The 24,376-nt window shown below is 40.3% G+C and overlaps 1 protein-coding gene across 2 annotated transcripts in view; it reads right to left on the bottom strand.

Moving 5' to 3' along the window:
- The window catches only part of gpd2 (glycerol-3-phosphate dehydrogenase 2 (mitochondrial)), a 40,099-nt gene that overhangs the window by 15,065 nt on the left and 658 nt on the right, over window positions 1-24,376 (bottom strand). For both annotated transcript variants that reach the window (XM_018741662.2, XM_018741663.2), the window contains exons 2-9: window positions 22,571-22,677; window positions 13,951-14,122; window positions 10,457-10,581; window positions 9,087-9,184; window positions 8,178-8,341; window positions 2,905-3,069; window positions 1,867-2,011; window positions 887-1,080 (exon numbers count right to left, since the gene is read on the bottom strand). In XM_018741662.2, the coding sequence (XP_018597178.1) occupies window positions 887-1,080; window positions 1,867-2,011; window positions 2,905-3,069; window positions 8,178-8,341; window positions 9,087-9,184; window positions 10,457-10,581; window positions 13,951-14,122; window positions 22,571-22,672 (1,165 nt within the window). In that variant the 5' untranslated portion in view covers window positions 22,673-22,677. The remainder of the gene's footprint in view (window positions 1-886; window positions 1,081-1,866; window positions 2,012-2,904; window positions 3,070-8,177; window positions 8,342-9,086; window positions 9,185-10,456; window positions 10,582-13,950; window positions 14,123-22,570; window positions 22,678-24,376) is intronic.

Consider the following 24,376-nt stretch of genomic DNA (forward strand, 5'->3'; position numbering starts at 1 on the left):
GCATTCTTGTCAGTAACATTAATAGTCGCACAACGAAACCAGAGCATTTTTATTATGAAGATGCAAATAAAAGAAACAAGTTGCATCCTTTAAAATTCAATTTTGATCATTTTAGCCTGTGCATAATTTCCCTGTCTAGTTCACTAGACCTGAGTGTATGACCGACCAAAGTTTCAACCAGCTGAATGAGCTATTAAATAATGGTCTTTTCAACTCTTTATCTGTTTTAGGTAGCCTCCTCTTCAGTCTCTCTCATTATCTTATTAATACTTACACCAGGAGTATACTATAGGCTCAAATATTGTCCCAAAGATTTAATCTTGAAAGAATACAATAGCAATAATTTTATATCTAATATAAAATATTTTGTCAGACGGGGGGCGTGGTGGCGCAGTGGGTTGGGCCAGGTCCTGCTCTCCAGTGGGTCTGGGGTTCGAGTCCCGCTTGGGGTGCCTTGCGACAGACTGGCGTCCTGTCCTGGGTGTGTCCCCCCCTCTCTGGCCTTACGCCCTGTGTTGCCGGGTAGGCTCCGGTTCCCCGCGACCCCGTATGGGACAAGCGGTTCTAATAATGTGTGTGTGTGTATTTTGTCAGATCATTTATCAATATTATTCATTGATTTAGCCGATGCTTTTCTCCAAACAACTTCCAATCTGAGACTTTTATACTAAGCTCCTTACAATTATTTTCTCATTTTATACAGGAAACATCTATTTGTTTTTAACTTCTTGCTGCATTCATATAATCAAATGGGGATAAAATTGTGACCATGTATAGTTTATCCGGATATTAATTTTGTTTCGTTACCACTATCGTTCTCTGTAAGCTAATTTACTGTTTCCCCCACACAAAGGGAAGAAAAAATGGAGATGTTCAATAGGCTCACCTTCCACATCGGGGCTCAGGTAGTTGCGGACCTCGGTGAGAATAAAGTTGATGTCCTCCTCCATAGGGATGGGATGGGCCGTGACGTCTGTGGGTGTGTCTGTCGTCCCGGCAATGGTCATCTTCTCCCAGGGCAGGAAAAAGATGACCCGCCCGTCGCTCGTGGCAGGGTCTAGGAGTCCCATGTTGTCTGGGCTTGGAGGGGGCGTGTGGGGTGGGGGGTGAATGAAGGAGGCGTGGAAGAGCAAACAAGATGACTGCATTAACCTTTCCTCCGCCAGTGGGTGTGACTGAGGCCACGGGGACAGTCTCCATAATCAGGCTGCTGTCATGCTTCATGCAGCAGATTAATTCTGCAACAGTCCCGCAGCTCTTGCCGTCATGTGCAAACGGGCCCACGTTTAAGAACCCCTGTACCGAGCACGGAGTCATTTAACATTTAACTCAAGTCAGTCGACAAAGGCAAGATGCTTTTCCCAGTGTACAAAAATAAAATACATCACAAAGAAATCTGGACAGAGAACAGAAATGCGGAGAAAACAGCAATCCCTGGAACATTTGCATGAGTAGGCTAACTCGCTACTTTTTTACGGCAGGGTACTTCACATTAAATCACAGTGAACAAGCCCGGTCCTGGAGGAACCCAAGGTTCACGCTTTCCTTTCCACCCGCGTCCTTAATTGCCTCGCTGATTGCATTATTTGCTTCAATGAACTGACTTAGCCCTCCCCTAGCTCTTAAGGAGCCAGAAAAAAAAACTAAATAAAATTAAATTCAATTTAGAGAAAAAAAAAAAAACACAAAACACAACTATGGAACCTGCCAGAAAGGTTTTCAACAATTTTTTTTTTCATCTGAGTAGAAATGGTGGCTCAAAAAATGGTTCTGTTGTTGTTTTGTTTTAGTGAAAGGCACTAATAAGCTGCGCGTGTGACATGCCACTGGTGAGGAGATAGAGCAGAGTGTGGATTTTGTTGATACCTGTAATAGCCAGGGATGACGATATGCACCCCCGCACTGGGCTGACATATGTTGGGGTTTCTCTGATCATCCATTTTCCTCACCGAGTCGGTGAAAGGTCCCGTGGCATTGATAACACATTTGGCTCTGACATCAAATTCCTGCCCTATGAAAGAAAACAGCATCAATCATCCAGCCCCGTTCGTCTGTGTCCGCCGACAGCTCGGATTATTAATTTATCAGAGAACACATCCCCTGTAATAGAGTGGCTCTGCTGTTCATGGGAGACTTTTCGGGGGGAATGTACTTAATGGGAAACGAAGGTGCTCCTCTGGTCCCCTGCATGTGTCAAAGTGCATGCTGGGGCCCTAGGTGTGAGGGCGGGTCGTTTTAATTTACGGGGAACAATGTTTGCTAATGTGGTTCCTCATGCTACCTAAGGAGATACTTTAATGTTTTTTTAATAAAGAAGATTATATGAAAGGGGACTAGGCTACACTAATCCATATATATGGACTACAGGGTTTCTGTTTGTGCTCAACTATGAATATCCTATGTCACGTACTTCAGTACTGGACAAACTATGTATGTTACGCAGACATCCTGCATGTAGACGCATTAGATATAGTAAATTACACACATTGCATTGGTACAATGCAGTGCTTAAAAGCACAACTGGAACTGGCAAAATGTTGCATTTAAAAAACATCAGGGGGCAGTCATGTACAGAGATCATGGAATCATGGTTATTCATGACAGTCCGAAAACTCCGGAGCTGCTCCTGCTCATGACATTTAAAAAGGTAAGCGAGGCCATTTGGAGAACGCTAAATCCCCATTACAGCACGCCCAGATCTTGCGCACCCCAACATGCCATAAAAAAGGCTTATAAAATATTTAAGTTTAACATTGGAAAATGGTGCGGCAGTGTGCAAAAGAGCACTGATTAACAAGAATATCAGCGTCGCCCAAAAAAACGCAGCTGCTTGAGAAAGAGGACAAGAGAGACAGGGTGGAGGGGGAGAAAGAGAAGAGGAGGAGAATGCCTGCCTTACGTTACCTGTGATCTGGTCCCTGCAACGGGCGCCACAGACCCTCTTCCTGCCGGTCTGGGGGTCTGTCTTTTTCAGTAGGTGCACCACTTCAGTGTAATTGGCAATGGCAGCCCCGTACCTGGCAGCAGTGAGGGCGATGGCGAGGTTCATTCGAGCATCGTTGTGTTGTCCTGGAGCACGGGGAGGTGATGGGGCGGGGGGGACAGGACCAGGGGAGAGGACGTGAGTCACCCCCAGCCAGTGACTGGTGGTATGGAAGTGTGTCGGAACCGATATGTCACATCTGTCCCTGTCACTTTGCATCACAGCGATGGCCAGGAGCTGCTGAGGTCCCTTTGGACTGGGAACCGCGCCACCCCCCCCAACGTCCCCCAACGTCCACCCTCCTCCCTCCACCCTAAGAGCTCCTGGCAAGCTGCAGACACGGAGGAGCTGAAAGTGGCCAAAGTGGGAACAGGCTGGGCAAAGCGTTATACAGCGGAAGGCAAAAAATATATATTTATATAAATAAACAAACTGCACACAACTATATACATGGCACTCCCCCAATACTGACTCAAAATAACACTGCGCAAACAAATCACTTGTACGGGCTTTCTCTTTCACGTGATGTAATACATGTATTTTTATGTGAAGAAAGACGTAGGGGAGCAGGGGGACATTCCATCCCTTCACTGAACAGATACTGAAATATTACAGAGAACAAATATAATTACTAAAGTTTCAATTCTGCCCCCCTCCATGGGAAACAGGGGTCAACTGCAGGTCAAATGACTTTTCAAATTATTGTTGACTTTGGAAGCAAAAAGACACAAAAGATGGAAGCCACCAGTGACCATCTACAGCAAATACGATACATCACTCATAACCACGCTCCTTAAGCCATTTAGTGGCAGAAGAAAGCAGGACAAAAACGTAGCTCTTTTTTTCCAGCTTAAGACATTTGTACAGAATTGTTTAAATTAAGAGAAAAGACTTATATCAAGATTTGGGGATTAATCCATGTGCTGCTTTAAAACACCAGAAATCTATATTCAGAGTCACAAGGTCAAAAGTTTTGTAATTTAAATTAAAGGGTTTAAAAAGGTGACAAATGAACAAAGCCGAATTTCATTAGAGAATGATTCTTATGTACATCATTAAAGATTTATTGCCTGAGGATCCTTGGTTAAAGAAAAGGGAGAACAGAGATGATTAATCACTTTTAATGCTGGTGTCTTGCGAGACTGTCTTTCTATTTATTATTGCCAAGGAAGTTCCAGCGCTCAGCGCAGGCTCACAGGGGAAGTGGTTCTGCATTGCAGGAGAGCAGGAGAGCAGGAGAGCAGGAGAGCGCCTTTCGCTCGTCCCGAATTTGTAACAGCTAGGGGCCACGTCACTGGTGGGGACCTCCGTTAATGCTACCACATGCTTCCAGCGGCTCCGCAAGCCAAACATAAAGGCCAACTTTCTTTTTTTTAAAATTAATTACATACAGAAGAATAGACTTCTGTTGTGTGTGAGTGAATCCACAGAGACGATATTGCTGGTTTTTTTTGGATATTTTCTTTTGTGTTTGAGGTACTAAAATGCGATGCCTGTCTGCGAGGCGGCCTGGTCTTGGTGAGTTTGCAGACTTGTACTGAGATGATTTGCTAGATCACAGTGGTAAAAACTCTTAAAAGGATCTCGGAGCGAACCCACACGTGCAGCACAGCGCACTTTACAACTTTACAGCTTGAAACTTTGTGCTTACTGACAGCTCTACAATGTGCTTGTGACAGTCTGGAAAGCTGGGGACCATGACAAATATCAATCTGTGTTAAGTCATCAGTGCAGGACTCTTTAAATAAGAGCTGTCTGAAATATGCATAAATGACCAGAAAGCTCAGCTGCAGTACAATGCCAAGGGCCTGTCAAAAAAATATATATATATCTTTTTTAAACAATGCAACTGTTCACAGTTATTTTAATTACCTAAATCAAAGCAACTCATCATAACACTCCACCAATGATTTGAATTATAATTGTGTAACTGTTCATGTATTTCTTCTTCTTCTTCTTCTTCTTCTTCTTCTTCTTCTTCTTATTATTATTATTATTATTATTGCTGTTGTTGTGTTCTTGTCATTATCAGTTGGTGCATTATCACACAGCCGCCAGCTTCAGCGAGCAATGCCAATTTAATATTATAACTCCCTGGAGGAGCACGCAGTTCAGTCATGCCCCCACTCATACCTCCGCTATAATCTACACCTCCTGGAGGTAGAATACTCACTGGAGTGAGAGGAACTCCGCGGCAGGACAAAACGCTGCAAAATGACAGGGACAATAATGACAATGAATTTCATGTCTCCCAGTCATGAGCCAGAGATGCTTGGCTGAGCTGACTTGTCCAATTAAAATGTTGCAGGTACAGCAGGAGACGCAGTCATTATCCCTGACGCCTCTGGGAATTGTTCCTCTGGCGGGAAACAAAACAAAAAAGGGACACATATACACACAAAGGTCTCCTGTTCGATTTAGGATAACAGGACTTATATATATTATATATATATATATATAATATATATGTATACACACACATATATGTATGTATGTATCTAGTACTCTATAACTAAATATAAACATATTATAAATAAGAAAGTATGTTTATGTGTGTGAGTTGTCTTCTGTAAAATAGTTGCACTGTGAAAGTGTGAAAAAATGTATTTCCATTTTGGACTTAAGTATATAATTTGCACAGAACGTCTGAGGGTTTAAATCCAGACATGTCTGGAAACAGAAATCATGACTTGAAGAATCCTGGGAGAAATGAACTCATGCAGTCAGCCACCAAACTGGTCTAGAAGGTCAGAGTCTAAAATGTCACAGTCAGGATTGCTCCTGATTGAATAATTGGAGATAAGCATAAGGACAGCTTGAGGAAAAAAAATAAATATTGAATGGTTTCATACAACATGTTGACTCCCCACCGCCAAGTGTTCAGGTACACATCCAGGCTCGTTTTTTAAGCTGCACACAGTGCAGAACTGTTCCGTAAAATGTCTTAAATTCTTTAAAAAAAAAAAAAAAAACACGATAAAACAGAGGAAAAAAGAATGCATAAATTGTACTCTTGCTGAGATGTACGTCGCTTTGGACAAAAGCGTCTGCTAAATGAATAAATGTAAATGTAAGAAAAAAATTAAAAACAAAAAATAAACAGATCACATTAGTGTAATGGCCCTATTCCCACTTACTTCTGCTAAATGAGTTAAGTTGACAGATCACTGCTCAGATAGCAGCCGCATTCCCTTAAAGAAAGAAAAAGGAAAAAAAATGTTGCCTTTTTGCAGTACGAGGGAATCCGTGTATCAACAATTGCTAAATGAGTTCTGACAGATGGCCTTGAGAAACAAAGTCGGGAGTTTGCGGCTACAAAGGAGACCTTGAATAAACAGGACACGTTATGTACACCCAGGCTAACAAGGAACATATGCTTTTGTTTTGCGATGCCAATGCGGAGCGCGTGTAGCCCGCAGAAAAAAAGACTCCGGGACTTGTTGGGATTAAATGCCTATTGGCTATTCTCTCTTTGAAATCAACAGCAATTACCTTCTTTCTTGTTTGTTTCCCGTGGCATTGCGCACAAATGTCCCATAGGATGAGGCAGAAGATATTTAAGTATTTCAGTGAAGAGCTGCTATGAAAGCTTAATTCAGAAGGAACAAAAATGCAAGGTCATTGAGGCCAGCATTCACAAAGAAATCAGGTAATGCTCTTTACTGTACAGTAGATGTACCTGGCACAGCACTATGAAACTAATAATAATGTCTCTTGTTAGGAAAGGAGAGCACACTGTGGCGTTCTCTTATTCAACTTTTTGTACTACACCAGGCTTGAATTCTTGCTTTTAATGGCGTACATTTTTCAGTTGCTTCTTGAAGTTTTAAAAATATCACCAAATAAATAAAAAGATGAAGAATATTATACTGACAAATAAGTACATAATATCTAAAGCCAAAATGCCATGTGACTGTAAACTTCCATATTTCTTCTCGGCATCTAGCATCCTTGATGTCACAACTCAGATCATTACACTGAAAAAGGCTTTAATTTGTACAAAAAATTAAAAACCCTTAAATAATTCTTCTTCTTAGCATATTTGTTGATCTGCGACAGGAGTGTCTCCTCAGATCTGGCCCGAAAATCATACAGGATACCTGACATTCATACAACCGCAATAATTTCATCATTTCTTGATTTATCATGACATTACTTTACAATACATATTTCAACCTAAATATATGTTCATGTCCAAATTTGTATCAGAGTGAACATATAGATTTGATGCAATATATAAAAAAATATGCAGTAATTTCCCAAAATGAAGTTGGAAAAAGGCACTTCTCAGTCGTTGGAAAATACTGAAGGTGGGTATTGATGTAGCCACAAAACAAAGCGGGGGTAAATTCAGAGCAGATTAAACCACTGCTTGCTTTTGCCACTTTCAATAAAAAAAACTACACAGGAGATGAAGAAAGCTATCAAATGTTTACACATCTGTGGAAAGAAAGCATTGCTACTCTACTAGGCTGGCCTAGACAGTGGTGCTAGTCCAATACAAATGTCAGTATTTCTAAAAATTAAACTGTTTTCCTGCATCATGGAATGTGATGCAGCGGTTGGTCAGTCAAATGGCAGACAAGGACTTTTTTGTTCAGCCATAAGTTTGGACATGGTTTCCTGATTTTTGTAAAACTAGTACATTCCAGCAATAAAGAGGCAGGGGAAGCAGTCCAGCTCAAACTTCTCCTCTCCTTCTGCTCAGAAATGACATTCTGAAATATTAAATGTTATATAAGGAACCGAGTAACACACTCTCAACCAATCAGAACTGATCCTTTATTTGAGTCAAGCTATAATGAGCATTACTCAGTAACATACAGTGTTTGGACATCATCTCAAAAAGCTGTCAAGAGAATTACACAATCTTCATCCTGCTTTACCTACATAGATTTATTCTTCCAGTGCACAGGCTTGACTGTAATATTTTAATTGAAATGAACCTTCTGTTATGGACTGACATAATTGTTTTTCCAATTTTTAGAATATTTAAATATTTTTTGCACACAAAATTTTCTAAAACATTGAGATAGCTCTAAACACTTGCACTTGTACCTCAGTAGTCTTGTCATCCCGACTGTGTTAAAAAAGAAAAAAAAAAAAAAAAAAACTCCAAAAATTATGTCAAGATGGCCTGATCCAGAAAATGTGGACTAAAAAGAGTGCGTACATTTGTGCAAAAAAAACTTACCATCGTAGTAGACGATGGCTCCCACCAGCTTGTCCTTCTTAAGCATGGGGAAGAGCTCCAGCGCCTTTGTCTTGCTGAGGACGTAGCTGCTCTTCAAACACTGCGATCCGGCCACGAGGTCATACATCTTTATCCCAAGCCAGTAGTACGGAAGCTGCCACCACCTAACGCAGCAGAAACAGAGAAACCCTTAACCTGCCTTGTTTTCCTAGCGTTTTCATACTGGAAAACTGCAAAACAACAGTAAAGCAGAACTCCTGTAAAGATTTCCTGCTCACTAAATAACGCTAAATTGTAATAACCTTTTCAATATTGATAATTACAGTCATGTTTATCTCTTTGTTGAAAAACCATTCAAAACAAGAAAAAACCTGCATAATGCTCACTTTGACAAGCATCTGTGTCACACACTCAAACACACAGACGCACACACCTGATTGTATGGAGTTTGAGTGTGTATGTGTGTGTTTCTTCTGATACAGAAAAATCTCTCATTGCACAGCACAGTAAGCCACTCAAGGCATAACCCAGCCTTCAATAATGAGACACACCTGTACACGGTTTTAAATACCAGAGAGAATCGTAAATGTCAGGTGCAATTAAAGCTCATGATATAAGGTGCCATATCTCAAATCAAGCTCTGCAGTTTACTCTGAACTAAGTAACTGGGGGTGAAATGGCAGAGGGTAAAATCGGTCCACACACCTTACCATCGTCACCTTTGCTGGGAGCTTAATACAGTACTGAAAATGTTTAATGAAAGCTTTTTCAAATAAGCACTCTATATGCCACAATTAAGTGCACCTGTCAACATATTCCTTGGGGCTGAAGGCTTGGCACTCCAAGTGCACCTAACCGAGGCAGGGTGACAAGGGGCTGAAAAGATGGGACTGGATGGCACTTTCTTACTTGTAGACGGGCAGCATGATGGGCAGCGGGGCAGACAAATGAGGAGCAATGTCCAGCAGGTTGGAGCGCTCGTGAAGTGCTTCTTTTACCATCATATACTGTGGAGGAGAAGGGACTGGATGACAAAATGGCTGATTGAGAACAAAAAGAAAAATCCCGATATCTACAGGTTATCCCTGCGAGAAGGAAAAAGAACAGCTGATACATCTTTGAGAAAAATTCTTCAATTCTCATTTGCTTCTAAGCTCAAAAGCTTAAAAGAACATTATTTCCGAACAGTACCTAACATCAAGGGGCTGAGGCCAAGTGGTAAATTCAATTTCATATTTACATTAAGAGGAAAAACCCATCCATCTATGCACCCTTATCAATAACCGTTTGTCCAATACAGGGTTACAGTGGTCTGTTCTCTATCCCAGAAGCATAAGGCAGGGAACACCTAGGGTGGGATAACAGTAAAAGGCAAAATTCTCAGTCTAATATACAACCAGAAGCAAATATAAGTGTTTATACCAAAACATGCTCAATTCCGAATTGTTTAATACTGCAGTTTCTTCATGACGTATATTTGAAGAACATTAAACCACTGACTTCTGTCTCATACTCCAAAATAATTAATAACATGGAAGGGTTATTACATCTTGGAAATTTCAGAAGTTTTGTTTTTCTCTGAAACCTTAAAAACATGATCATATATTACCTGAATCAGAGTTTCTGTATTTATATAATTTGCTTATTTCAAGCACACAAAATAATTACTCAAAAACTGTAAACTGAAGTTTGTCTATCACATTTACATTTCACATTCTGTGTGGGCTATGCAAAAATCCTGCTCCACTGTCTAGCTGCCTACTGAGGAGTTAGTGGATGTTTCCCACAATCACACTAATTGGTCCCTTCTACATCTCACCTTTTGGACCCGAGTATGTTCATACAGATCGGAAAATAAGACTGAAAAGGAAAACACAGGCCTAAAATAATGAGATTCCCCAGGAACCCTGAAATGTAACATAAAATGATGACATTTTAGCTTGAACCCATGTGACTCCTCCGTAACAATACATAGACAAAGGAAGGCCCTAATGCTTTATTCTCCCATTACTTAGATATAATTTTCAGGTTAAATTTGCATCTTGATAATGATACTGATGGCTCCTCCACTTTCATGGAAGTTGCAAAAAGTCTTTGGAATCACCGGATTAAAAAAATTCAAGTGATCCCAACAGTGCGGGGGGTGGGGGGTGGGGTCTGGTGTCAAGATCCTCCTTTGAATGAAAAATGAACGCAAAGGGAAAATAAAGCAATATGACCAGACGGACCAGAAATTCCACTGATAAGTGTCAGCCGTGCAGGAAAAATGAAGCATTTACCTGTTCGTAATCAAATTTCATGATGGCTTTCTGTAGATATCGGACTCCGCCGTGAATGAGCTTGGTGCTCCGACTGCTGGTCCCTGATGAGAAATCATTCCGCTCCACGAGGGCTGTTTTCAGATCTATCAGGGAGGAGGACCAAGGCAACGCATCAGGAACAGGCAGATATTTGGGTCCCTCTGGGTCCAAACATTTAGAATACATTACATTTGATATTCACACAGATCTCCTTTCCTCTAGTAAATCACAATGCAGAAAACCTAACCTGGGATACATATTCAACTAAGTATGAACTAAATTAATTTTGTCTTAAAAAACGACTGTGTACATCCAATAGCAAAAGCCAAAATATTCCGGAATATTTTAAAATGACTTAAAATGCAGAATATTTCTTGTGCGAATATGTACTAATACATTTTTTTCAAGTCATTTTAATTTTTAAGTGATTTAACTGTAACGGTGACATGATTTGTAGGGCATTATAAAGCAATAAGAGGCATAAAGGCTGAAAAGCAACAGTATATACTGTGCATTGACTGTATTTACTGTGAAGGTGGATAACCCAAAGTAGTGTTTACAGTGTTAACAAATACAAAGCTTGCAAACAGCAGTAAGCAGTTTGAAATTTTTCATCAGGCAGACAATTCTACAGTGAGGAAATAAGTCCCGGCATTCCTAACATTGAAACTGTTCCTCACGTTCTCGCTTATCCTTCTGCCGTTAGAAGCCGCTGTGCAGCCCCTGACGGATAGAGGCTGCAAATCCCAATTTTGAAAAGGATAAAGAAAAAATAAAGGAGGATTAGGAACTGGGGGGGATGAGGAGTATCCAAGTCCCTACTGTTTCACCATTAGACAGTTGAACTGGATAAAAGGAAAAATAGATTAAAGAACTCTCAAACCAGCAGCATAGATAATTGATTTCGGATGTAATGGGGGCAGCGGGAAGAAGAGCTCGCCAGGGAATGGTAGCGTGGGCTCACAGCACCGGAGGACGGGCTCTGCCCTGTTGTCCTCTCCACTCGCCAAATCCTCCCAGTCTGACACTCCCACTCTACCACTGCCACGCCAGCTCCCCAGTGGAGCCTTTGGGTGGGGGGTGATGGGGCACTTGTGAGAGGCTCCGGCACAATGGACACAAGGTTACGCAACGTCAGGATGGTCGTGAGGGGGTGACATGCTGGGTGAGGGATCCGACGGAAGCTGCGAAAAGGATGGAGGATGCGACTGGAACAAAAGCACGCCGCTCCAAATCCTGGCGAAAGGCGCTTCCGAGCCGGATAAACGGGATTCACATAAGTAACCTAACTCTTTGGAAAAATGGAGCACAACCTGATCTGCAACCAGCAGACTGTTTATCTGTCTTATGTAGAAGTATTATGGTGTGTTTTATGAATCATAATGCCCCTTTTTGTGGCGGTGCATAATAAGCTAATTTTATTGTGTGACCCAGCTATGAAAAAACTAAGTTTCATTATTTAGTCAATTAACAGACTCCCTTACACTAGCAAACTTCAAATGCATATGACATTAAAGAAAAAAATTACACTGCATAACAGTAGAAGCACACACTTGGTTTATTGCACAAGGTAATTTGCAGGTGCTTGGTACTACAGACTAAAAAAGAAATAATAAAAAAAACCTGTAAAATAAATCAATATTCCTGCACTGTTCTGTATTGTTATGCACACTTTTATTATTACACTAAACTATGCTCTGAGGTGTGAACCCAAAACTTTATTTATTTTTCCCAGTTTGTGGACCCCTTTTTTTGGAATATATAAATACAGGGCAAAAATAAAAAACTTAACAGGAAGTTAGTAGGAGACACACACACAATGGCTTGCCCCAAGCAGGGGACGTGGTGAACTGGAGCCTAACCCAGCAATACAGAGCGCAGGAGACCCACCCCACACAGGACGCCAGTCCACTGCAGGGTACCACAAGCAGGACTTGAAACAAGATTTACCACACAGGGGGCCCCAACCAAACCCACTGCACCACCGCACCCCGAAAGCTAGCAGAACAGATAACCTAAAATCCAAGTCTGATTCTAGGAAAAACAAGTAAAAAGAAACTGTAAAGCATAAGGAATTTTTTTAAAGAAGCAGAGGAAAAATTTGAGAGGTAACAACATTTCCAGCAAGACAAAGACCAACAATTACCCCTACAATCTAATGACCCACAACAACCTCAGTCCAGGTAGGAATACATACACCGTCTCTTCAAGCTAGGAAAGGCTGGCTTCCACAGAGTTTTACTATCAACAACTGCTTTATATTTTCAGTCATTTAAAATTAGTTTTCATTTTAGTGTAGTTAGACATTAAAAACAAAACCTAAATCCTAATCCAGGAATAAATAAAGGGATGTCTGCATTATTGCCACTTAAAGGTGAAAGTGACTTGAGTTTCAAACAAACAAGTTACAAACAGTGTTTCAGTCCCTGTCGTGTTTGGCAATTGAAGAGCCAGTGTATATTGCTAAACATTTTGAGAACCATTATCAACAGCCCTACAATAATTCCACTATTTCAGTAATTTCATTAATTCAGGTTTCATGTATCCTGCGTTTCATGCATCTACTCGAGCGATGAACATCAGTGCATCAAGTGAAAAGTAACAAACTAGGTTTACTTAAGAATCACATGTCTGCAGCTATGTCTCTTTCTCTTAATGTGATGCACAAATTGTATTTTCGCTGCGATGTATGTTACTGGGGGGCGCAGTGGCGCTGTGGGTTGGACCGGGTCCTGCTCTCTGGTGGGTCTGGGGTTTGAGTCCCACTTGGGGTGCCTTGCGGCGGACTGGCGTCCTGTCCTGGGTGTGTCCCTTCCCCTTCTGGCCATATGCCCTGTGTTACCGGGTAGGCTCCGGTTCCCCGCGATCCCGTATGGGACAAGCGGTTCCGAAAATGTGTGTGTGTGTATGTTGCTTTGGAGAAAAGTGTCTGCTAAATGAAGAAATGTAAATGTAGAAGTACTATTTTTAAGATTTTCAATATTCCCAAAGATCTAGTGCTGTGGATGACAATTACAATTTTTGAAAGGCTGAGCTGGTTTTCATTTCATATAAGGTCAACCCATATTATTAACCTTTATTTACTTGACACCCCTCCACCAGGTGCGCTCAATTCTTCCCACAGTCCAAAGACATGTTTTCAACTTAATTGTTGACCCTAAATTACCAAATTTGACTGTCTGAATGTATGTGTGTGGCTACTCTGTGACAGACTGGTGTCCCATCCAGGATGTATGCTCCCTTTGGGATAGGCTCCAAACAACTGAGACCCTGACTTGGACAGGTGGTAATGAGAGTGAGTGAGTTATTTGCCATCTTTGTTCAATACAGCACACAAAGTAAGGTAAGCAAGTTTATTTATACAGCATAGTATTCTTAAAATAGCAATTCATGGTAAGCAAAATGCTTACCTTACTGTGCACACAACAAGTGACACACAAAGCAAAGGGAAAAAAAAATTTAATGGAACTTACTTCGTGTGACCGCATCTAAGGCACAGCCTGACCCTGTGGCTCCTCCACCAATGACCAAGATGTCAAACTCCTCTGTGCTCTTCAAAGTAGCCAGCTGGGCCTGTCGGGATGGCAGCTCATCCTGATGGGTCATTTGCACCTGTTCTGCTGCCTCCACGTGTGCCAGTCGGGCCTGGACCATCCAGCAAAAACAAATCACTCATACATTTTAGGAGCAAACAACTCCAGGGAGTGCAGAGTAAAATACAGCAGGTGCACAGAAATAAACACCACGTCTAATTCTTTGCTCTGTGAAGAATTCGGGAAAAATCAAAATCAGACTTTCAGTATAGACACAATGAGACTCAGGAAATTAAACATGCATTTTTTTCAAACAACCTTGGAATATTAGTTATGCTGACATACGAAAAGCATACATGGTACGTGCACATGAGGCGACAGAAACACTAGTTTTCACACCGTTAAAAACAATCTAACTATAACACTAAACTATGCAAAATTAAAATGCACAAAGTCAAGTTCTGAAAATCTATTAATAGGCTTATTAGTACAAAGAATATAAATAAATATCAACTGAACATATAATATTACTGAATTTAATTATTATGAATTCATTATAAATAGGTTTGATTCCCAAATTAAAATCATAATGATATTATCTTACTTAAAACAAACTTCAACTGACACAATGAAGACTTGAACCAAAAGGTCGCTAAAATGTGATTTAAAAAAATACTGCATAAGTAAAACCTGAAGACGAGAGACATCAAAGGAAGACTAAAAATCAGCCCTAATAAAGTATAAAGATTTGCACCAAATTAGAAGACAAGGAAAAAAATCTTAAGAATTTCAAAAAATAATGAAACGTTTTTATTCATTTTGCATTTAGCATTCCCTCTAAATGATTACATCCATCTTCGCCAAGCCTGTGCTCCATTAGACTTGCAAATCTTTGAATGAACCTAGACATTTGCAATTTTGACAGTAACAGCAAACAAGATCTAATAATTAGGGTCTATTTCTAAGAACGTGCATATCTAAACACCACAGACAATTAAGAACCAGGTTGTCCTGCAATCAAGTAAAGTACACGAGTGCAACGCTGAATTTCATGCAAATGACTATCACGCACCACAACAAAACTTTGATCTTCCGAGCCTTGCTGTGGCCCTGCTGGAGCGGAAAGGATCGCACCCAGGCATTCATTTTCTCACCACAAATATTAGAGATTAGTTCTGCAAAGCAAGCAGGGTTACCTGTACAAATGTCTCATTTTCCGAGACAGCTGCTCACCTGCTTACCCATTTAGACTTTGTTCAGATGATGCAGACAATCAGCGGGAACATGAAAGAAGTGGTCGAGAGCACAATATTAAAAATATTTCCAAGCAAAAGTCACAGTAAATGTTGGAGCTTCCATGTCATGCAAAAATGTGAAGGTGTTCATTACTGACAATGTTCAACTGTGTACCAAAAAAGAACTTAGAGATTAATCCACTCCAAAAATGTTTCAAACCACAGTAAAATATAGATCATTTTAATATAATGTCATTTGCTACTTGAATTTGTTTGATGTCTTTACAGCAAGTTTTGTGCCTAATCACGAAAGGAAGTAATGACCTCCATGAAATTTGCACTGTAATATGCCATAGCCTATCAATTCCTGGTGGATTTACTGAATTGGAATGATACGCAATAGCCGTCATTTTACTGAAAGGGTTGTTAAAACAACCTAAGGCACCCAACAGTACCTTATGTATGAAGGAAACAACCTTTACATTTATTCTGTGTGAAACGTTTGCGTTTTGTGATTTGGGGCTGTCCCGTAACAGATTTGAAATACACAAACCGACTAAGTATTTTGTTTACAAAAACAAAGCCTTCATATCCATCCTCTCTAGGGGAGATTGTCTGAGAAGCTAACATGTACCAGCGAGGAAGAGGTCCAGTGGGAATCCCATTCTTAGCTGACGGCTGAAAACTGTGACCTCTGTGACCCCCGACTGGCAGGTGCACAAAAGCTGGCTGCTTTTACCATCATATTTCAGCTCGCATGGAAACCTGCGTCCTGCCTGAGATGCGGCTCTCCGGCACAATGTGGAAAAGAAGGGAATCTACTGGATCATCATTTTTCAACTCATCTCACAACAAATACAAGGCACCAACTGGCCATTCTATCATTCAGTCCCTTATGCAGACAAAATGTACATTCATTCAATTAGCAAATACTTTTCTCCAAAGTGACTTACAATGGATACTATGTAGTCTTAGTAGCCCACACACCTTATTCACCAAGGTGACTTACACTGCTCAATACACTACTTACAATGGGTCACTCATCCATACATCAGTGGAACATACACTCTGTCACTCACACACTATGGGGGAACCTGAACAGCATGTCTTTAGACTGTGGGAGGAAACCAGAGCACCCAGATGAAACTCACGCAGACACCCAGGTGCTGTGAGACAGCAGCGCTACTCGCTGTGCCACCGTGCCGCCCCACTGTATGGGGCAAATGTATGAAACACTTTTGAAACACAAAAATTATGACTACTTAATTGTAAAACATGCCATAAAACCAACACAAAAATTAACTGCAGAGCTGTCAAATTTACCTGTCATGGATCTCAGTTGTCACAGACAAATGGCCATAAACAACAGACATGACAAATGATCCCAATGAATGGAAAAGAACCATCAACTCACTGGGCTCATGTGCCCTTTTAAAATTTCTAATGTTTAACAACAGCTGTGAGTTGTGGACTGGAATAAACTTATGATAAAGCTATTAACAATTTATCAGGCTGTACATTTTCCAGTGTTTAAGAACCCAAATTCATAACCTGAAGTTTGACAGTTCGAATCGAACCCATGAGCAAAAAACCTCTGCAGCTTTACTAAAATACACACCTTTATAACAGTGCTGTTTAATCAAATAATAAACAGTAATAACCAAACAGTAATTTCACCTGGTGTTGAAAATAATGAACTCATAAGATAATTCATTAATTCACAGGAAAAATGGTAATAGGTAGAAAACTCCCCTAACATGTATATTAGGAGCATAAAAGAAACCAGCATTGCCTGAGGGTCAAACCTGCAGTGATACAACCTGCTCCAGTAGCCGGCAGGAGGATCAGGACACTGAGCTGAAGACCAGAATCTCCATCGTGGACACCTAGGCGAAGTCGCCTCAACTCCGCAATGTGATGTCACTGTTGAGGCACACTCACTCAAGCTACGTCTGGTAAAATATAAACTATACAACCAGATATAAGCCCTCAAACCCATAACATCAACTAAGAATTTCTACAACAGTATTCCTTAAAATTTATGTTGTCATTATTTTTTCTGCAGCTTAAATGAGTGAGAATTAAATCCTTCCTGTTTCTGACAATACATCAGAGGGTGTTTATTATTCATACTGTATTCAAATTAAATTGTGACCCAAACAATTTAGCTATTTAAAAAATGTCCCAACCTTTCAATTATAAAAACCCCACTCCACAAAGGTCAATTTATTTACTACAACCAACCGCTTTCATGCATGAATACAATTATAAAACAATGAAACCAAGTGCTGTTACTTAACAGATGCAAATATTGTTACTGTTAAAGAGAGGAGCCACATGCCGCAAGTGACATTTATCTCAAAGGGTCACCATGCAGTGAGTGTCCATAAAGCAGCGTAAGGTTGTCTAAAATAAACATTTATTAAAGTAGTAGTATAACTGCTCATGAAAACTGCTGGAATTATTTATCTTCCCGGGGAAATGTGAGAAGTATCACTATTATTAATTCATTGCTTAGCTGGCCCTTTCATCCAAAGCATTTACAGAGGTAGACTTTTTACTGGAGCAATTCAGAGTTAACAGTATTGTATTGCACAAGGGTACAACAACAGTAGAAGGGAGTGAAGTCTGAATCAAAAACCCTTCAGCTAACAAGTCCTTGTCCTCAACCCCTACAGTCCCTACTTGAGCTAGGAATGAAATAAAATGAATGATTGCTCTGTCGCCATTAACCAATAAATGCCAAGCACAACAACGGCTTCTAGTTAACTGTTTGCTGTCGTGAACACACTTAGCCAACACACTGTAGCTGAGCTTTGTGCACACCATCCAGGCTCCATCCTGTTTATACTTGTTTATTATCAGGCCCTCCGATGCCCCTACAATCATCAGAGCAAGGACATATCCCACAACGTTTTGCAAATCTTGCAAAATGTGAATATGGCTTCATCAACTGCAAATATATGTGCTTTTCTGACACTGTTGACTAATATTTCACATATTTAAAATTTGTGTATCTATGTACAATCGTGTTACAGGTTCAATGGCTAACTAAGAAAAATGGCTATTCCAATTAAGAGGGTGACCATTTTTTGTTTTACAAATGGAGGGATACCAGGCAAATATTTTAACGAATCCCAGTATTATTTTAGGTAAAGGTCATGGTTATAAAATATGGTCTTGGTCAGGGAGAAAATATATTTTTATTTTAATTTAAGAACTACCTGTGCTGTACATTTATTGAAAAACAGTGCAAAAACCCATGGAACATTTTTTGATGACTGATTATCTGTAAGCGTTTTTACATCTAATTATAGTAGCAGTTTTAATGGGTATGTGTATATCTGCATGACTGAATGATATGGGTTACAACAAGAAAACCGTATAACATTTTGAATGGCATTTATTTGTAAGCATTTTTACACCTAATTATAGTAGTTTGTGGCAGGCTACAATATGGTCACGTCCACACCCTGCTCACATGGGTAAACATACATGGGCATGGCTCTGCAGAAAATGAGCACCAGGTGTGGCCAACTGGATCAATGAAACACTAAAAAAGAGAGGCCTGGAGAACAGAAAGAAGATGCTGGTGTATTGACTCTCGAAATGTGGAAAATTTTTGAAGCTACAGCTGATAAGCTTTGGTTTAGGTTTTGGATTGAAATGTAAACACATCTAACCTTTACAAGATGTCGCAGCTCCCTGACGATGCTTCTAACAGGAGAAGTGAAACGTTGGAACCAATGTCCCACACGATGCAATTTAATCCAGAAGTACAAAACTCCCAGTCAGTTGACACCAACCGCAGAAGCCTACGGGTTTTAATACTTTTAAATACTTGTAGGTTTTGTTTTTGTTTCTTTTTCGTTTTTGGCTACTTCCTTTCTAATTTTATTGAAGCTCTGTTTTGGTTTTGTAAGCACTGAAGTTAACCGGTGTGCCATACAGTGTAAAAAAAGTTATTTATGGATATGTGTATATCTGCATGACCAAATAATACTGGTTTTAAAGTATATAATGAAGCTATTGAAAATGCAGGTTAAAGCATAAACAATTGCTGAAAGTAATGTGCTAATTGTTTACATGCAATAATTGCATAAAACTGCACATGGGAAATGGTGGAAACTAATATTCTGAAAGCTGATAATACACAAAGGTCTAACATGTCTGTCAACTTGTATGTAAAATGTTATTATTGTTAATATACTCAGCTTATGAACATATATAGTCTTTTTTTATACAGCGAGTTTATTATTCAGTAAACCAGCATTTTCTGAGTGGCTTTCATACTTCCACAACACGTATTTTATTAACTGCCTTCTATGTCTTTTACTTTGGAAAGCATTCAGATACTATGCTTCTTCCACAACAAAATCAACTATGTGAGTTCTTGCTTACACTGTATACTTATATACACTGACAATCACAGCTATAAATTAAGGTAATACAAGCTCAAAGCTACAGTAGCAGATTCAATACTATTAACTGACTTAGCTAACTCTTTATTCCAAAATGAGTTACAATGATTTACCCACTTATACAGCAGGGTAATATTTAATGGAGCAATTTAGGGTGAGTATGTTGCTGAAGGCTTTGGAGCAAAATCCCAGTAGGAGTGGGAGTAAGTGATACCCAGAACCTCTAAAGGCATAGTGTCCACATGCGTCGGAGTGTGAAACATGTAGGCAGTGATCTTGTGAACTTTATTTCTTATCATAAACATTTCTCTAGGCAGGGTGTAACCTGCCTCACCCTCAGGACCTCTGCAGTGCTGTTCTGGACAAATGGGATATTGATAATGACTGAATGAACGAATACAAGCTAAAAATAATTTTGTTACAAATATCATAAAATATGTTAGCATCAACAGGGGGGCAGAGTGGTGCAGCAGGCTTGGCCGGGTCCCACTCTCTGGTGGGTCTGGGGTTCGAGCCCTGCTTGGGGTGCTCTGCGACGGACCGGTGCCCCATCTCGGGTGTATCCCCTCCCCCTCTAGCCCTGCATCCTCTGTTGCTGGCTTAGGCTCCAGTTTGCCGCAACCCCGCTTGGGACAAGTGGTTCCGGCCAGCGTGTGTGACGTTGGAATTATCATGCATGAATATACATTTTATTCTGACATTTTAATTAACGTTAGGTGACATGTTTTTTCATCAGGGAACTGATTATTTGTTCTAGAAGAAATGACAGCAATTTGAGTGTCTGACAATGGAAATTCTGCTAACAGGATGATTTCAGAAACAAATTAACTCCCTTATGTTTGGACTTGATATACTTTGAATCTCATGGACACCCAGCAAAAATAAAACGAATTTTACAGATTTTTGACACTGACAGACTTAAGTTAAAAAAATGGTATTGGGCCTCCACAGAATTCTTCAGTAACTTTCTGTGCACCCTATTGTGGGAACCTATGTTTGAGTCTCCAGTGTGCACCTGTAAGCATCTTTGGGAAGGAGGCTCAGGGAAAAGAACCTGGCCCAAGTCCCCTTTGGTGGGTAAGATGTCTGGGGTCCTGTAATCATCTCTTCTTACAGTGACACCTATGGTACTGTCAGCCAGGTGCCTACAAGAAATTAAGTGAAAAGTGCTCTCCACCAAGTGTGCCAAGTCACCCACTAAAGCTGGCAGATTGTTGGGTGAAAAGAAGTGGATGGCTCACAGCACACACACAGGAGGTGTGCTTGTGTTCACCCATCCACAGTCAGTGTGGTCACTAAGCATTACATGGGAAAATAACAACTGAGCTATTGACTATGACTAAATATGGAGGAAAAATATGGGGTTGTTTCTATATAGGGTGGCATAGTGGTGCAGTTCTTGGGCTCTTTGGCTGTAGGTTGGAATTCAGCTCATTCTGTGTGGAGTTTGCTTGTTCTCCCTCCCTTTGTCTACATGGGTTTCCTCCAACAGCCCAAAGACATGCATTTCAGGTAAACTAGCCTCTCTAAATTGCCCACAGTGTGTGTGTGTGTGGCTGTCCTGCATTGGACTGGCACCTATATAGGTATGTTGATCAAGTGGACCATTTCTGTGTTTCAGCAGAAAAATCAAATAAGCGCAAACAGTGCGAAAAATGACAGTACATGCTGTTCTTTGACACACTGAAAGGGACAATAAAAAAAACAAACTAAACAATGAAAGAAGCAGCGAATGAGTTCAACTGATATAACCCACCTGGCAAATAAGAAAATTAAAATAAAAAATGGGCAGGCAAAGGACTTGATTGAAAAATAAACCTACGGTGGTCAAGTACCAGCGGCAACTCAAGAATTCAACAGGTTCATAAAGATAGGGTGAACAGTTATGGAGGCCAAAATGGAACATAACCTATAAAGGCCTGTGTACTGTCAGCAGACTGAAAGCATTAACTGTTTTATTTCCTCAAAAGAGGATCAAGACCACAGATGTAGATATGTTATAAAATGTGCCATTGTCAGGTTGGCATGACCTGAACTAACAGTATGTGTCATTCTTAAAATTAGAACAGGAGGAAGAGAGGAGAAGGGCAATCATTTTATCAGTCTTCAGCTAACATCTCAAGACTAGGTGGAAATGAGACTGGAGCCCCACATAGAACATGACATGGTGAAAACAATGTAACTTTTGATATTGTGTTTTCAATTACTTTGTGAATACATTATTACAGTCAGCATTACAGCTTGACTGAAGTTACAACAGTATGAAGAACACACTGTTCAATATCCCTGTTTTTGGTCATCTCTGAAGTGTACAACCCTTCCCAGTAAGCAGAGCAACAGGAACAACTGGTAGCGTAGTGGTTAGAGCTCTATCTTTGGACTTGAAGGTTGCAGGTTAGAGCCCACCTCCGGCTGTAGTACCCTGAGTAAGGTACTTACCCCAAATTGCTCCTGTAAAATTACTCAACTGTATGAAATGGTAAATAATTGTAAGTCACTTTGTAAAAAAGCATCAGCTAAAAGAGTGGGAATGGATGTAACAGAAACTAGTGTTCCCTGTAACCTCATAGTGTGTGACAAACTGTTTAGCCCAACACATTTCTGACTGGATAAACATACCCTCAGCATTAAAAGTCAAAAAATGAATTCTGAAAAATTGTAAGTCACTTGCAGAGACATGTATGAATTCTAAACCTGTGGTGCATATACCATCTGAATATAATATCTGGAGCAGGTTCTCCCTTCTGATGTGTAGTGTCTGTAAGTTTCTGAGGAAAAACAGAAAACCAACTGGACATGTTCAGTGCCACCAAAATGTCATGCCTTCATCTTTACATGGATTTCTCAGTTTAAACTAACACCCACAATCTTCAACACATGACAGAAACACCCAGCGCTTTTTACCTGATTTCTCCTGTATTCGGAAAACTGCGACAGGCCATAGAGCGCTGCCAAGGCCCCACTTCCAACGAGCGCTGTGCCCTTGGCTGCTTTTCGGAATGCCATGTCTCCTGTGAAAAAAATCCCAGTATTTACGTTCAGCTCAAAAAAGTGGGAAAAATTAAATCTGTTTAAAAAGCGACATCTCAAATGAGATTTAACTTTCCATTGACAAGAGCTGGTTCATCTGAGTTACTCAGGGTATACAGTATGGTGGGCTTTACCACTGCCACGATCACTTGTCTGAAAGAACTCGATGACTTTCCCTTTCACAGTGTACCTCTACTAATGGGGAATAATATGCATGTGCTAATAATATGCACAACGCTCCTCTGGAATGTGGGCTTGACCTAAATGGGGCAGGAAAAGTTAATAACCAGATCTCAAACAGATAATCAAGACAGATACAAGTTAAAGCTGGAAAGATTTTCAGTATCAAGTTAATACTTGATCTGTAATTGATATTAAACTAATGAAATAGCACATAAGCAATAACTCCACTTCATGCACTGCGATGGTAACGGATATCAAGACCTCTACACCAGAACAGCTAAATGATACAGGCTAATTCTCTTATGAAGAATCTTCCCTTTATGCCCTGGAGAGAGAGAGAGAAAAAAAAAAAATCTCTGAGAATAAAACATATTGCTTTGCTTCATTTCCAAACCGAAACACAGTCTAATGGGCAACTGATTGCGTCTATGTGGCACCTTGGCCACCTGCAGCTTCTGCATACATTTTCGGGGGAGGGAAAAAAAAAGGAAAAATAAAAAAGGGCAAGAAACAACTCAGAAATGTCCCCCTCCAACATGAATATGCAGGCATCCCGAGATGCCCGTGGAGTCATTACTAATGTTGGTGCCAATTACAGAGCATGTCATGACACCACGATTCATGAATATTCATTGCTGACTGATATGTGGGGCCCTGCTCCACAAAGGCTCATGTCCCCGTTTTACTGTCTCATCGCGAACTGTGACGGCGTACCTCCATCATCCCACAAGCCCCAGACAAGCTGTTCCATAAGGCATACCTAGTTAACAGTGCGTTATATAAAGGTGTATTAAAGTGATGAAGTGCTCCCTGGCTCCAAAGAGCAAGCATTAAAGCATATTAAGTAGACATTTAAGCTTGTAAAGTAGAAACCTAGAAATAGAAAAAAAGACAGGGTGCAATGCCTCAAGGGGGGAAGAGTATTTTTAGAGCTCTGAGAATTAAAAGTAGGTGTGCTAATGTATTCAGCTGTAGGGATATGATATAAGCTCTCCCCTGTTAACAATACTTCAATCTTTTTCCTATACATCAATGGGCAAGCGCCTGCAATCGAAGAGAACAACACGGCACGCAGCGAAATAGTGAACTCTGCTTTTTTGCAAAACTTGGTTTTACTGTAACAAAAAAATACTGAATTTAGCAAACTATATGAAAAATGCACTTAATTCTGCATGGTGCTCGAGGCAGTACTTTAAGGGAAAAATTTAAAGATTTGTGCACATTACTGTTACGTCCAGGGACATTTACAAAAGTAGATAATGAACTTTACAATTGAATAGGCGACGAAGGGTGCGACTGCAGGAGTGGGATTTGAACCTCACTCCTGGATCATTCTGGTTCAATGACTGCTGTCTCAAAAGTAGTTTACGCTATTTTACTGTTACGACTAGTAAAGAATTATCTAGAATGAAATGAGTTTGATATAATCTTAATAACTAATTACAGAGCGTAGTGTTTCATCCCAAAGTCAAAGTCAGGTGTGTTCACGAACCTGAA

Source organism: Scleropages formosus, chromosome 12 (assembly GCF_900964775.1).
Source record: "Scleropages formosus chromosome 12, fSclFor1.1, whole genome shotgun sequence".
Taxonomy (NCBI): Eukaryota; Metazoa; Chordata; class Actinopteri; order Osteoglossiformes; family Osteoglossidae; genus Scleropages; species Scleropages formosus.